Below are 13,134 nucleotides of genomic sequence, written 5' to 3' on the forward strand. Positions count from 1 at the left end.
TGAGAAAGATTTCATTTTTTCCCCCTGTAGATATTGTATAATGGAAGCAGGTAAAAGATCCACTTATATATATTCTTATACTTTACTTTAAGTATTCAAATATTTGTTGGTTATTACTTTATCCTCTAATTACAGGAAGAGAACAATAGTTAAGCATATTTAAAATGCCAAACTCAACTATCTAATTTTTTATTACAAACGAAAATTTGAATATTTTGATCAACTCAACAGTAAAGAGTAAAAATCAAAACTAAAAAAAAATACTTCTTGGTCTTTGAGTAATTTATTTGAATTTGTGAATTTAGGAAATATATGTTATATATTTATATATACAAGGAATAACACAAGTTGATATTTTATTGGAAAGACTATGGTGACTAACAATATTGAGTGATTGCCATTGTATACTATTACTTTACATTGAAATGACTTAACATGAGAAAACAAAAATAGTTATGCTAACACATGCACTTTGTTTTCTGTGCCACTAAATCTCTTTAGGAGCAAGAATTTCATATACAGGTTATCCAAAAGATATTCAAATAATTTTATGAAATAAACAAACAGACTTACTCAGATTTTTTTAAAAAATTGATTTTTGTTTCATGAAGAAAAACTGAAAAACAGAGAAGTGCATGCAAAGATAGATAACAACACTGGCTGCTTCTCAGGCTAGGTGATAGTCTGTCTTTCATACTAATTTATGTACGGTAAAGCAAGTAACCACTAAATGTAGTAGCAGGGGGAAATTTGGCTGGAATCGTGCCTTTTACAAGTCTCAGCCACACTTCCTGCCCATAATTTAATTCTAATAAGGCATCTCCCGTCAAAACCCTATCACAGTGTATTTCACTGTTAATATTTTCAGATTCAAATGCAAGCTTGTCTCTTCCATCAACCACTAAAAATCCAGAGATATGAGCACTAAATGACTCAATGGTGTACTTAAAAACATACACCCCTAGATATGGAATTCTGAATTTTCCAGTTCTTGGAGTATATGAAGCTCCATAATTGACATCCAAATTATTAAATAGGATAGGACCAGGTGTAGTCATTCCATATGTATGAGACACAAAAAATGCCACCATCGGTGCATATCTGTAAGATCCTTTGGAAAAATCTGTTAGAGGAAAAAAATGCAAAGAGTTAATTTTCATGTTTCTATCTTGTTTTGCCTTTTCTCATGTCTTATCATTTTATCTCAGTTACAAAAAGGGTTAGCAGAAGGAAAAAAAAAAGGCATTCACCAAGGGCAGGCATGTCTAGATGCCTGCCTCTTCTCTTGGCTGCGTTATCCGAATCACTTAGCCTCAGTTTCTCCATTTAGATCAGGAAAGAATGATAATAACACTTGATTCTACCCTCATAAAAATGCCTCAAAGATTAATTTGCATGTTGCTTTGATCTCTCCAGAGATGAAGAAATTCAAAGCACTCAGTGATTATTATGGTATGCCAGAATGTTTTAAAGCCCCTTGAAGGAATTGAAGCTGACATGACTGTAGAAACAATTTTTCCAGCACCTTGTCAAACAGTTTCTGGAGGCTAAACAGAAACTAAATGAAGTCACACGCACTGTAGAGAAGTAGACAAAAGGAATTTTTTATGTAATTAATGCCAAATGTGCTTACAAAAGCTGAGATTTAAAAATTTACTCTTCACTAAGCAGCCTATCAAGAAAAGCTTGATTTGAAATACGTTTTTGCCCTAATTAAAGAGAACATATTTTAAATGTTGCCTATATTTTTTTGTATAAAAATCAGAAGTGGTGCCCTCTTGGAGTAAATTTATAGCACCAATACTTATAAGGTCAATGGACAAAAAAGTCATCTTCTTCTACTCAATACATTTGAGTATGTTCTAACTCACTCAGTCAAAAGGCACAATTAGCTTAACCTTCTTGGAAGATATGCTGCTAAGCATTTATTAAAGCTTCATTTACATGACCATATCTGATATGAATTAAAGGTATATCGCTTAACAACTTGTGTGAGGAGAAAAGTTTACACTTGTTAGATATATACATCTGTATTTTCTTTTAAGATGCACAGAGAAAATAAAACCTGCCTCTATTATATCAGTATTGAAAATTTCAACAAGTGTACATCATCAATATGAATTTACCTGACAAAGAAATATTTTCACTTGTAAATCGTGTGCATTATTCAATACGTTTCAGAAGAAGAGGGAATTAATCCTCATATGAGTCCAGATTAAGCAGTCTTAAATATTCATTCATAAATATTTTCCCAAAAAGATTTTTGTTTATGACATTGAACAAATCCAAGGAAATAATACACTTTCTTACCTGGAGCTAAAGCATTTTCTTCTATCAGCTTGACAGTACAGTTGTGACCAGTAAAAGGGTGTCGGCAAGCACAGATAAAGCTAGTTCTTGCATTTATACATGTGCCCCCATTCTGGCATGGGGACCTACTACAGGCTTCCTCTGTTACTGAAAATGAATCAAGATAAAAGAGGGTAACAGTTAACTATTTTTATTTGATCTCAAATCATAGTTTGCAGTAGAATGGGAAAAAACACTAAGAAATAGGAAAAATGTGTTCACAGTCCCAGGTTGGCCACCAATGTAGTCACGGCACTTCATACAAGACCCTTAACTCGCTGTGCTCTTTCCTGCTTCTTGGGAAGTGGGGATAATTCTGTGATCCATTGCATTTATTTGTATGGACATGTTAACATTTTGGCCAGCTGTAGAACAGTATAAAATATCTGGTCACAGAACAATGTATGTTTGGAACTGATACATGGTAAAGGTAATTCAAATCATTGGAGAAGGAAAAGGTCTATTCAATACATGGTACTCAGATAATTGATATCCATAAAAACAAATTACATGTGTACAGAAATACAAAATGTTTTAAAAGAAACATATGATCATGTTATAGTCAAATAAAAGAAATACCTTTGTAGAGCTTTAAAATTTTGGAAATTCTTTAAAAGTAAAACAAAACAAAACCCAGAAGCTATAAGAGAAAAGTTCTGACGTTTGGCCACCTAAGAATTAAAACTCATTTGCAATGAAAGCCACCATTATCAAAGTTTAAAGAAAAAAAAAAAGATACAACGATCTAATTATTGAAATCCATAACAAGAAAAGTTCTGAACAATCCAAAAGGAAAAAAATGTAATTCCCTAAAAAAAGTGAAAAATTGACAAATGATATGAACTGACAAATCAGTGAACAAAAAACACAAAATCTCACAAAAAAATTTAAAACCTATTTAACCTCATTACTAATGAAGAAATAATAAATTACCACCAACAGCATTTTTTATATCGGGTGGCAACATTCAGTCATGATAATGTGAATGAAAATGAGCATTCTTATACAATGTTGGTTAGAGCTTAAGTTGTTAGAACCTGTGAAAGGACAATTTGGCCAAACTTATCAGAATTAAAAACGTTCACTTGCTTTGAGACAGAAATTTCTTCTGGTAGAATATATACTCCAGACACACCTGCCTGTGTATACAAAGATAAGCACTCAAGAATGTTCTTTATGACATTATTTGCATTAAGGGACAATTGTAAGACACCTAAATGACCACTGATGCAGGACTTGTTAAATGAATTACAATATCTCCTCACTAAGGAATATTAGACAGCAGTTAAAGAATGAAGCAGATTCCTAACAAATTTGATTTACTGAAGTCCGAAAGTTCCAGTTTGCAATTTTATATATATATATATATATATATATATATATATATATATATATATATATATATATATATAATCATTTAATGTACTTATAAAGCCTCAAAGTATGAATACGGTTATAAGCATAATACATAATTATGTAAACGCAGAGAAAAGATTGGAAGAATATTTACAGTACTGGGCACAGTCACTATGGCACCACCTTGTGGCAATAGTTTAAACTGTTTTCAATTCTCTCTCAACGGTTTTTAAATTTAGGGTTGTTTCAACGTATTTCTCAAGAAGTGAAATCTATAAATATTTTATATATATTCTACTTCATATTTAAATAAATCAAATTCACATTAAATGTGGCCAAACTGTATGCCTATATTAGATTATTTTTGCAAAGAAAATATACTAGTGATGCAATTAGAAATTGATTTAAATCATTTTGATATATTATCTGCAATATCCCATAAACTATTTTCCAAACTAAGATACCTATTGAAATATTACATATATACAATATCTTTCAAACTGGCCTACATTTCTTTAACATCGTTTCTCAACCACATGAAGAGGCTATTAAACCTTCAAGTGGTTATTAAACAATGTGGGGCTTGAAGGAATGTTTTAACCACCCCTCCCAGCTTTATCATTTCCAAATGTATGTTTTATGTGTTCACCCAAGTCATTGATAAAAATACTTAAGGAATCAATGTCAAGTACACAACCTCATAACAGACAGTGAAAGAATGGTTGGCATTGACTTGTTAATTGAAACTATTTGTGCTTTGTTACACAATCTGCTACAAATCTACATTTGTACATCAATGACTTGCATTTTTCTACTTTATTTCTAAAATATGTTAAAATGGATGGAGACCTTTAAAAGTTTCTGTGCATATATGTGCTAAACAGGCAATTTCTTCTTGAAGTAAAAACAAAAATCAGACTCTAGTAAAGCATCATTTTCTTTTTGACATCTTCCCCATCCCTGTCAAAAGATTAATTACAGTAACTTTCTTAATTATCTTTTGATACTCAGAAGTACACTTACTGAATTTATCACCCTCTACTGCAATTGCTCACATGTCCTTTTTATTTCCAACTAAAGTGTGAGCTTTTGTGAGGTCAGGTCTCAGGTCCTTTATTGTTAAACTTCGCCGTCACTACTGAAAGCACTATGCCTGACATAGAGAAGTGCTAAAATGCCTTTTTAAAGATGAGTAAACAAAGTAATAAGAGATTGAGTAGATGACCACATCATTCTTATCCAACACTTTATCCCTTCTTCACAGTTTCTCAAAGATCATATAAAAATTTTTAAAATCACAAAGCGGCATTTATTGTTTAATTCCAATAGTTATTCACACAATCCTGGTTTAGAGTCAGTTAATAGCCATTTCTGCTGCCTAGTTTAAACAAAAAGCAACAATCTACATACCTATAAATTTCATGATATCTCTTCAAACATCAAAGCACTAAAATCACTGATAATTCATGTTACAATTTTTTAAATATTCTAAAACTACATAGATTTCACATGTTAATCATTTTATAATCAAAATGACTTGATTATCTGGAAGAAAATTACTGAAACAGAGTCTTTCCAATGTGTTCATAATTTCTGTAAAACTCCAAACCAAAAGCAGAACAATGACAAAATAAGGATTTCTCAGTTGCCGGGAGTGTGTGAACTTTAAGATGAGAAATCAACCAGTATTTTTCATGTTTTCTGTGAACTTAGAACTTAGAGGTAACTTGATGTCATTGCATGTTTTTCTAGAGACCTGGACTCATTTCAAGCTCACTTCCTACAACTTCTCTTCTACTGTAGGCTTCAAAACCTCCTAAAGGTTTTCTAGTCCATTTACTTTCTTTGTTGGAGATCAGTGCAATTAGTTAAACAGTTCTGCCTACTCAACATTCTACTGTCTTTTACAAGCAGTATAACTGATCTTTCAATTTTCATTTACCTGCTCTGAACATGACTAAAATTACTTTTTCATTGTCTTGGAATGTTTCATAAGTCTCAATTTGTTCTGGAGTTTGCTTTCTGATAGGTGTTCGAGTTACACTTTCTATTAATTCTACTTCCAGATTTCATAAATGTTCATGTTAAATTTGAAATGATTGGAGAGCTTCCTACACTTTCAAATTACTTTGTCTTTACTAACATTGGCCATTCTTTATTATAATTACTTGCTTAATGTATGAGCTCCATGAGAAGAGAGACAGTGTTGAATGTATCACTCTGTCCACTCATTCTTAATGCACATTGTATCGTGTCCCTTCTATTTCATTCATCTTTTTATTTGTATTATACATAATATGTTATGTATAATGATTTACATATTTTAGTTTTATTTTATTTATTTATTCCAATTAATATTTAAGTTTTACTTTTATTGCTTTGTTCTGCTTTAACATCAAGGTCTTTTTTTTTTAATTTATTCATTTAAACAATAACTTTGCAGAGCAGCTAACTGACCCCTGCTTGAGGCAGAATGGAGTTTCCAACAGATTAGTGAGGGAGCCTGTCCTTGCCTTTGGGCTGGTTTTGTCATACCCAGAGGAAAGCATTATATAAATCCTCTATAGAATTCTGCTTTAGGTAATATGTTCAACCAACATTGGCATTTTTCTTTATTTTTCATCCTGTTGCCGATGCTCTCGAAAATGTTTCAACAATCACACTTATGGATACATCAATTTTCAGTGCTATCTGCCTCCGTATTTATCAAGATTGTTTCTATCAAACAAGGTTTATCCTCCCTAGTCCTCTACAAATACTTCATATGCCCCTTCTGACAACTAGAAATGCCAATATTTATTTCCTTATGTTAAAATTTTAAATTCATTGTTTTAATTACTCATATTATGTTCACTGGTATACAGATGAAAGGAAATATTGTTTCTGACCATCTTTACCACTTTTCCTCCAAATTATCAATTTTGATTTTGTTCTTCTTATACTGCCTCTGTTGTTCTTGACGTTGTTTTCTGGGATCTTTTTTCTCAACCCTTTAAATATCATTTTAAAGCTCATTTAATCAATCAGCAACCTTTACCAAATGTATTAGCCCTGTCTCAAAAGATTTACCTTTGTCATTTAATTATTATTTTATCTTAAGCTATGACCTAGGAGATTCAATATGTTTTTTTGTTTGTTTGTTTATTTTGATATTATTAACTGTTTTCACTTTCCCTTAGAGTTATAACCTTCAATCAAAAATAATTAAAAACACTGGAAAATATATTAAAATATGTTCAATATCATTAGTCATTAGAAAAACACAAAATAAAATCACAAGATACTACACACCTATTAAAATGGTAAAATCAACAATATTGACAATGCTGAGTGCTGGCAAAATGTGGCACAATTAGAATTCCCATACATTACTAGCACAAATGCCAAGGGGTCGGCCATTCCTTATAAAGTTAAACTATACTTACCTTACAATCAAGCTACACTGCTCTTAAATATTTTTTCAAGAGAAATGAAAACTTACGTTCACAAAAAAGCCTGCACATGAGTGTTTATAGCAGCTTTATTCATACCAAAATATCCTTCAACTGGTAAATGGATAAAAATAACTGGAGTACATCTATATAATGGACTACTACTCAGTAGTAAAAAGGAATACCTGCTACTCAGTGATGAAAAAGAATGCAATAGCATAGATGAATCTCAAAGATATTATACCAAGTGAAAGAAGCAAGACTCAAAAGCCTAATATACTGTGTGATTTCATTCATAAGATATTCTGGAAAAGATAAAACTGTAACAGAAGAAAACAGATCACTGGTTGTCAGTGACTGGGCAAGGAGATAGGGTTTGACTACAAAGGTACGTAAGGAAATTCTGGGGGCTGATGGAACTGCTGTCTGTCTTGATTTTGGTGGTGATTATATGACTATACATTTGTCAAACCTCATAGATGTACATAAAAAATGGCAAATTAAACTGTAAATTGTACCACAAACAAGTAAACAAATTTGTGTCCTTCAAAATCACTGAAGGACTTTTTTTTCCAGGTTCTTTTTTTTTTTTTTTTTTTTGTAGTATTAATTTTCTGACTAAATGCAATGTCCCAAAAATAATGGCCCTACTTCTTAATTTCTATTTCTTCCCCATTAATTTTCTTAGTTGACATTCTTTTTACGTCAAGGCTAGATGATTACAGTAGTTTTAAAATCACTTTGCCTGCCTCTAAACAACCTCTGTATAGCTATGAAATACATTTCTCTAACACTATACAATGTAATCATCATTATCTGCTAATATCTTATGTTATTAAAGTTTTAGATTTTTCAGGCAAACTTTTCAGGAAAATTTAAAGTCTGCATGTGTGTATGCACACACACATATACTACTCAAACACATAAATTATTCTAGGGAGCATACATTGATAGTCTCTGAAGAGAAATTTGGGAATGTTTATCAAATTCTTTAAAAATGTATGTGGACTTTGAACCAGAATTTTGCTTCTCGGATGTTATCTTAAGGAAATAAAATTAGAGATACGCGAAAAGATTTCTCTATTAGTGCAGCATTACCTACAATAGAGAACAATTTGAAAAGACCCTAACAGCAAGAGTAGAATACTGGTTAAATAAATGTCAGTACATTCTTTCATGTAATCGAGAGACAGTATTAAACATGAGAGGAGGTAGATTATTTGGGTTTGAATCTAGCTACAAAACTGATTAGCTGTGCAACTTTGTACAAGTCACGCAACCTTTCTTGACACAGTATCCCCATTTATAAAACAGAAATAGCAATAGCAGTTGTTTTGAAACACAAATATATTAATTATATAAAGCACCACAAGTTTTGTACATAGTATTAGAATACATGAAATAAAAACCAGTCTGGATAAGAATATTAATTACATTGTAAATTCTTATGATAAAGTGCAATTTCTATAATTATTACATAATAGGGATAATACAATATAAAACTGAAATTATTTGAGGGCTTACTATATGTCAGCTTATTTTTTCTTTGTGTTTTAGAGACATTCCATATTTTTATAATGAATACACATTACTCATAGAGCCAGAAAAAAAAATTAAAAACCAGAACAAAACACAAACTCCAATTGCCTTCTCACATCTGAAGTGTAAGTACAACTTTGTATATAGGAATTCAAATGGTCATACTGACTTTCTAATATGTGTCTGTAGTCTCTGAGATGCACCTTATGTTCTATTTCAATCTAGTTATCTTTTCCCAGCATTTTTATTTGTTATTTTGTTTACACAAGTCCTCTCTGTGTCCCTATGACTTTTTTCTTTTTCTTAAAGACTTTGAGTTCCATGACACAAGCACTTTCCTGGTTCTGATCACTTCTCCTTTTTCCTTCAATGATCTCTCTCTCTCTCTCTCTCTCTCTCTCTCTCTCCCCCCTCTCCCTCGCTCTCTCTCTCTCCATATATATATATATATATATATATATATATATATATATATATATATATATGCTCTTTCTCTCTCCTCTATCTTCAAATACAGAAAATCTTCATTTCTATTCTTTTTGTCTAGCTCTCTAATTGCTACTGTGTCTTCAAGTATCATTTCTGTGTAAATAACTTCCAACTTTTATCTATTTGGTTCCAGCCCCACATTCCTAATTGATTTTTGGACATTTTGGCAGAAATAATAGATCTTTAAACTAATGTATCACAGACTAAGCTTTTCTTCCTGTGTACATAAGTATTCCTCCTTAACATTCCTATCTCCACTATTGCAATGATTAACTCCCCAATCACTGATGCTTTGATTGAACTTTGGTGTTATTCTTTATTCTAAGAGTTTGCATTTTCAACTACTTGTTGTTGTGTTGTTTTTCCAATACATATATATTCACATTTAACTAACATCCCCAGCTTCTATTTTATTCCTGTCTCTATCACTTAGTTGAAGAAAAGATTGTCTAACTGGTAAGTCTGAAGAACTAGAATAAATCTCAGTAATACACACACATGATTATGTCATGCTCTTACATGACAAAAATCTTTGCTCCCAACAGAATGAATTTAAACATGCTACATGCAACATTATGTGTAAATGTTTGATGAATGAATGCATGCCTAGTCTAAGTCTGCGTCTTCTACGAGATTTGCCCAAACACCCAATTCTTAATAAGACACTAAACTCTTATGATAATGAACTTTTATAACACTCATCTAGTGATTAGTATATCCTCTTTCTTTTCTTTCATATTCAAAATAGTTTTATGAGTTCCTTATGTAACTCAACAAAAAGGTTTAAAATTAAACCTTAAACAATAAAATTAATAAAACAATAAAATGGAAAAAGGGGGAGAGGGCCTGAATAGACATTTCTCCAAAAAGGACATACAGATGGCCATAGACTCATGAAAAGATGCTCAACATCACCAATCATCAGAGAAATGCAAATAAAAACCACAATGAGATATCACCTCACCCCAGTCAGAATGGCTATCATCAACAAGACAAATAGTAACAAGTGATGGAGAGGCTGTGCAGAAAAAGGAACCCTCATACACTGTTGGTGGGAATGCAGACTGGTGCAGCCACTATGGAAGGCAGTGTGGAGGTTCCTCAAAAAATTAAGAATAGAATCACCATATGACCCAGCAATCAAGACTCTCCTGTGCATCTACCAAAAAAATCTGAAAACATTTATCCATAAAGATATATGTGCTCTGATGTTCATTGCAGCTTTATTTATGGTGGCCAAGACATGGAAACAACCAAAGTGTCCTTCGATAGACGATCGGATAAAGAAGTTGTGGTATATATACACAGTGGAATACTATTCTGCCATAAGAAAAGATGAAATAGTACCATTTGCAACAACATGGATGCATCTTGAGATTATTATGCTAAGCAAAATAAGTCAGACAGAAAAAGTCAAGAACCATATGATTTCACCGATATGTGGGATATAATACTGAAAGCAACAAAGGAACAAGACAGACAAACCAAAAAACAAAATCTCATAGACATAGACAATAGTTTAGTGGCTACCAGAGGGTAAGGGGGGAGAGGGCTGGTAGATGAGGGTAAATGGGATGCAATATATGCTGACAGAAGGAGAACTGACTCCGGATGGTGAACACACAATGTGACATAGATGACGTGTTACAGAATTGTACACTTGAAACCTATTTAACTATACTAACCAATGTCACTGCCATAAATTTTAATTAAAAAAAATAGTTTTATAACATAGCATTCATGAGCACATGACAAAAAAATAAAAATGAAAAATATAAAACATAACAGCAACCAAACATCACATTGCTCAACAGGTACACCCTTCCATTGTCAATTTTTTCTAACGCAAAACGACAAAGCTTCTGAGATAGCGCCTTGCTTTCTATTCCTTTTTTACTCCCAGTTTGTTGCAAATTTCACTAGTTTTCCAACACAGGAAGTCACTCCTATCATCTTGCTTAATAATGAGGGAATCTGCTCCCAACGCATCCCAGCACATCCCACAGTACTCTGATTTCCCTCACTTTTCTCCACCTTTACTTGTATGCATAGCATTTATCACCTTTTAATATACTATGTAATTTATATTTTTATATACTCCTGGAAGACAGGATCTTTTTTTTTTAAGATTATGATGTACTCAAAGCATCTAGAATAGTATCTGATACAATTTGGCACTTAATTAATGTTTGTTAAATTGAATTTAATAGTTATGAATTGTTAGGATTTTCAAATAAGAGTAATAACTTCATAGATAGTTAATTTTGATTCTAAGAGAAAAACTACTTAAATGAGCTTAAGCATGATATTTTGAGTTCATCTAACACTGAACCGTAAAAATGATCTTGTACTTTTACTGTATCTTTAATCTAGGGAAGTGTTTTAAAAAGTTCTTGAGGCAGATCTGCAGTTTGACATTTTTGAGCAAAATTCTTAGCTTACAATGAATGACTAAATAAATATACACATGGTTTCGTAAATGTCTTAGTTTATAATAAAGGCACTGAGTTTAGGTTATGTTTGACGGGTAGAGTTGATGTCTCTTCATTATTTCTCAGGTAATTATTTGGGTTATTGAGCATTTTCCATGACTTCTAATTTACTCTGGTAGTGCTAGCTAGAAAATACAATTAGATGATAAAGTCCACATAAAATGTACTCATTCCACTACTTCTTTGTCTCCTCTCAATATTCCCTCCTGACTTTTCTCTCTCCAACCTGCCTTCAATGTCTGTTGTTTCCTTGACTCTGCTCCCTTTTCTGGTCCCTCTGCAGCATGCGTATTATACCCCCTGGCATATCACACTCACACCCAGAGTTTCAAACACCATCTTTATGCCAATCTCTCAAATCTTAACTTTAAAATTTAACACTCAAGATTCTAAAGCATAGAACATAAGGGATTCTTAAAGGAGTGTTGATTAATTATAAAAAATGGTTTCCTTTTTTGTGAAATGTAGATGTGTGTCTTGGTTCATCATTCTACCAAATGACATGCAATAACTTTTTTCCACTGATTTCTTTAGTTCTCCAAACACTGTAATAATTTTATTGGTAATTTATTTTTAGGGTAGAGTTTAGATTAATCAATAATCATATCAAAAAAGTGTCAAGTGATAGTTCCTGCTAAACAATGACATTCAAAATAAACAGATTTGAATAATTCAAATTAAATTTATAATAAATATTATTTCTTTTCAGAAACATTTTTAAGCTGTGTATCATAAAATTGCCAATTAAAAACTTGTAAAGTATGTTTGGCAAACTTCATATGCAATTAAGCTATAGCATGGTTATTATTTTTATGCTGCAATTTTTTCTCAAGATGTAAGTATCATGTTCACTTAGACGATTGTACAACAAATTCATAGTCTGTTATTTAATAATCCCTGCACTTTCTTTTTCATGATTAATCAATATGGCAGAACATATTATGTGTAATTTTGAATTTATAATGCTGTTAATGACCAATAGAAAGACATCTACACATTGTACTTACAGACTAGTTCATAATCAAATTTGGTTTTAAGTCACTGTTGTCAAAGAAATAGTCTATTGTTGTGATATAGCTCCTGTGATTCTTGTTAAAGAAAGAACCCAAGCACATGCAGTGACTATGTAAACGCAACCTACTATTTTGTCCTACTTCCTTTTTATTGTCAGACCATGTGGCATAAATTTTGGTTCAGATGTGAGCATCAAATGTATGGGTTTCTGACTATTCACCTCAGATATCATAACCACTTTATTATAAGACAAGGTGCAGGAAAGGGTTGTTAATTTGTCAGCATCCTTTCTTCAACCATCATTCTTTCATATAAAGGGAAATCCTATGGAATGATAGAGGAGTCTTTTCTTCTCCCAGGGAACCACGAACAAAAAGTTGTTCACTTAATATTCTCTTCAACACTAATAGGCTTTATTGACACAAACTGGGGAGGTTATCCCCAGTGGACAGGCTTGATAACCA

The 13,134-nt window shown here is 32.0% G+C and overlaps 1 protein-coding gene across 2 annotated transcripts in view; it reads right to left on the reverse strand.

The window, feature by feature from the left end:
- Positions 1–267: 267 nt before the first annotated feature.
- The window catches only part of MMRN1 (multimerin 1), a 50,934-nt gene continuing 38,067 nt past the window's right edge, over positions 268–13,134 (reverse strand). The window contains exons 7-8 of one of the 2 annotated variants that reach the window (XM_019741076.2): positions 2,311–2,457; positions 268–1,123 (exon numbers count right to left, since the gene is read on the reverse strand). In XM_019741076.2, coding sequence (XP_019596635.2) covers positions 702–1,123; positions 2,311–2,457 — 569 coding nt within the window. In that variant the 3' untranslated portion in view covers positions 268–701. The remainder of the gene's footprint in view (positions 1,124–2,310; positions 2,458–13,134) is intronic. The other variant, XM_019741077.2, reaches the window with a different exon arrangement.

This window comes from Rhinolophus sinicus, linkage group LG02, assembly GCF_036562045.2.
Source record: "Rhinolophus sinicus isolate RSC01 linkage group LG02, ASM3656204v1, whole genome shotgun sequence".
NCBI lineage: Eukaryota > Metazoa > Chordata > Mammalia > Chiroptera > Rhinolophidae > Rhinolophus > Rhinolophus sinicus.